The 3,574-nt window shown below is 43.8% G+C and overlaps 1 protein-coding gene across 2 annotated transcripts in view; it reads right to left on the bottom strand.

Annotated features, from left to right (window-relative positions):
• Window positions 1-3,574, bottom strand: part of ankrd12 (ankyrin repeat domain 12) — a 39,276-nt gene that overhangs the window by 9,337 nt on the left and 26,365 nt on the right. Inside the window, exons 4-7 of one of the 2 annotated variants that reach the window (XM_005729046.2) lie at window positions 3,457-3,528; window positions 2,905-3,045; window positions 1,050-1,253; window positions 679-821 (exon numbers count right to left, since the gene is read on the bottom strand). In XM_005729046.2, the coding sequence (XP_005729103.1) occupies window positions 679-821; window positions 1,050-1,253; window positions 2,905-3,045; window positions 3,457-3,528 (560 nt within the window). The remainder of the gene's footprint in view (window positions 1-678; window positions 822-1,049; window positions 1,254-2,904; window positions 3,046-3,456; window positions 3,529-3,574) is intronic. The other variant, XM_005729047.2, reaches the window with a different exon arrangement.

The raw sequence follows: 3,574 nt of genomic DNA, 5'->3' as shown, positions 1-3,574 counted from the left end.
GGTGTCCAGCTATGACAAAAGTTTTTTGCAGGTTTCAGTTACAGAGTCCACAGTTTCCTGAGCGAACAGGAGCATGCTTCTCAACATTCGCAAGATTGTTATTCACTGTAAATTCATCCCCCAAGGTGACACTGACACCTCGCTTGAGTTCATCTAACATCCTGAGACGTCTAAGGAAATATTCAGCACAAACGACCTGAACTGTGATGCGTGCCATCCTGTGCCGGCACAGAGCGCATTAAGAACACGTACGTTTTTCTGGCTATGTTGACATAATCTTGGCTCACCAACCTCCCTACTTGCCAAATATGTCTCCCTGCCAAATCCACAAATTCCACAAAGTTGAAAGGTCACCGTCTTGAAAAGCTGAAGGAGATGCACCATGTATCTTAGAGGCAGTGCAAGAAGACAAAACAGGTCTTCTGCTGAGCGACCTAAAAGTAGCAGTCGCTTGGAAGCTGTCCGAGTTTGGTGATAAGCCAAATTTAAATCAATTTGTGTATTTTTGTTTTGATTCTCAGAAATGTTTAATCAAATTTTGTAAGTGCACTGAGACAATGTCCTTCTTACATTCTGTAACAATTTCACACATCAGACCTGTGCAGAGTCCTTAATCAAAATTTTTAAGTGCAATATACTTTTAAGACCTTCAGTTACAGACTAACTCAAAGCTCTTACATCTTTGTGCCCGCTGCTGGAAGCATCATGAAGTGGTGTGTCGTCATCCAGACCCTGTGTATTCACCTCTGCACCCGCTGCTATCAAGACCTTGGCCACATCATAGTAACCAAGATTACAGGCTTCATGCAGAGGCGTCCAACCTGGTGAGGACAGGAGAAGAGTCTTAAAAAAATTTTACCAGCTGTTTTCTCAATTCTACTACTCGACATACCAACAGCTGCATAAGCAGTAGTAATGCGCAAACTGATTACAGCTCATGTTGAGACATTGCCTTTGCATCAGCATCTGTTACTCAGTCTAATGTCATTATTAACAACTGCTGGGACATGATGAAAGCTGTTAAATGATCATCTCCTGGGGCGTCGTACCTGCAAAGTCTTTGACATTGACATCAGCTCCCAGGCTAATGAGCTCTTTAACTTGCTTAGCGTCTCCCCGGATTGCTGCCATGTGAAGGGGAGTCTCCCCTCGCTCGTTCCTCTTGTTGACCTTGTCTTTCTGCCGAGACGAGGCGCTGCTGGGGACTTTCTTCTGCACAGGGGTCGTTTGTGAGGGGTGACTCGGTGTAGAGTCTGGACACATGGAGGGAGAGCGAAAAAGACTTAAATGATGCTCGAAGGGAAGAGAGACAGAAAAAAAAAAAGCACATCACACACTAAGACAACTGCTTTTCTCTCTAGACTGAACAACTACAGTGAATCCAGTTTTACTGGGAACGAGAGACTGCTTAAACTCATGTCTGAGTAAGCATACATGCATCTGGACCTTTCTAGGCATTACACATGCACGTTTGAATGCATGGTGTCAGTACAGAGTTCACTGAATTCACAACATCCTGGTCCACTCAGACAGAAAGACAGCACCTTCACCTAAAGCAAACTAGATCTACTGCCGTTTGCTACAAATTCAGGCTGTAGACAAACAGCAATAGTTGAAAGAACATGTATGGGTCTATGAAACATGAAATGGGGGTTGCCATAGTAATGGAAACTGAATAGCACTAATGGGACTGGCATGGTTGTGTGTTGGTGCTAAACAGAACCTACACACAGCTGTGCAGACTGTCATCAACAAAATGTATCTGTGTGCAGTCACATTTTTTGAATACTGATGTTATTATTCATTTTTTACTTCTCTCCTTTAGCGGTGAACTCTGCAGTCCCTCCGTTTTATCTGTGCACACCATCATCTTCATCGGCTACATGATGTCGGTTACTTTGGAGGACATGCACATATGTATACCTATGCAAATTCAGACAAATGCAGTTCCGTGATTTCCGGAAGATGCACTGTAATGTTTATCAGAGCTACTTTAATAAGATATGGAAATGGACTAACTGACAAACATCAGATCATTTGAGTACTTTTTCCACCACTGAATATCCCGTTTGTTGGCAATAACAGAGCAGTCCGTTACTACAGCATTACAGATAGCATCATATAAAGCACAGTCAGACTGTGCAATGGAGAAGGTACGTGTGCACATTTCAGACCATTTTCCTAACAAATGAGGGTTACCATTCCCCTCAAACTGTCTACTGTAACAGTCACCAATTTCTCATTGACTGCTGATGAGCACCGGTGACGAAGCATGACATACATGAACAAATGAAGAAGAAAGAAAAAAAAAAGGTCTAGTGACTAGAGACCATATTTGGGGGAAAAGAAAAATTCTCAAAACTGCCAACAACGTAATGGAAAGGAAATAAATATTATTCAACTTATCAAGAGGAAGTAACTTTTTCACATAGCACAGGGTACAGCAAAACCAGACATCTCCTGTAGTAGACAGACTACAGCAGCAGGAAGTCGCATGGTACCGCCCCCCCACAATGCAGTTTCATCCCCTTCCAGCACCACAGCTTAATTCCCAAATATCCTGACCCGATTCTCTCAAATTCATTTGGAGTCAGTTTTTCGTAGGCTTGACACTGTCAAACAGCTCCTTTAATGAGTAAAGCAAAAGACAAACAAAACCAAACTGCAATAACTACTAGAAAACATGTAAACAAAACAAAACCAAACAACACAGTAACCCTAACCCTCTCCAAGTCAGCTATTTTCAGATCTAATCTACAGCAGCGGTACAGTATCACTAACAAACACCACAGATAAGATTTTTATCCTATTCCTCAACAAGAGACGTTCTGAAGTATGACTCATCTAGCAGCAAATACACACTGACCCTTCTTGAGGACAAGGTGAGAGGGCGAGTACACAAACCTGGACTGTTGGCTGTCATCTGCATTAGGAGAGCCATCTGTTTGCGCTCCGACAGCGGATACCCAAACAAAAAGTTGGGTGCCTGGGATTTCTTGCCCCCAGCTTCCTTTTTCACCTTCTTCTTGTCTGGTCCATCTTTATCTGTAACAAGAATGAGTTTGGAGACAAATTACAAAAAACACCAAAAAAGGTCGTCTTTTACAAGATGCAACTTCATTGTGACTGCATCGTATTTTTCCTCTTCCCCTTGTATCTGTTGAGCGCGCAGAGAAACAGATGACAAGCATGAGGTTTAAAACAAAAAAACAAACAGTTAAAAAAACAAAAACAAATAGAAGATGGCATTCTCTTAAGCCAGCCAAGTGCCCATGGCACTCCTCGGGCCCCCCCAGTCTCCGGTCGGTTGTTTAAACACAGACATGCGTGAGCTGTAATAGGGGGGAGATGCAAGGCGAAAACACACACGCGTGCATGTGTGCATGTGTGTTTACAGCAGAATAGCAGCGCAAAGTGGATGGGCGCGGGGGCTGAGGATCGGGCTGCAGCGATTACCTGCGTATATCCTGCAGGGAGGCACTAATCTCTCTCCCCAGGTCTCACTCGACTGGCCTGGGTCTGAGTCATCTACAGTGCAAAGCAGAGAGGATGGGAGGGGGGGGAGAGGGGAGGA

Source organism: Pundamilia nyererei, unplaced genomic scaffold (genome assembly GCF_000239375.1).
Source record: "Pundamilia nyererei isolate P.nyererei 1_Seehausen unplaced genomic scaffold, PunNye1.0 scaffold00031, whole genome shotgun sequence".
Lineage (NCBI taxonomy): Eukaryota > Metazoa > Chordata > Actinopteri > Cichliformes > Cichlidae > Pundamilia > Pundamilia nyererei.
This window is presented reverse-complemented; position numbering and strand designations above follow the sequence as displayed.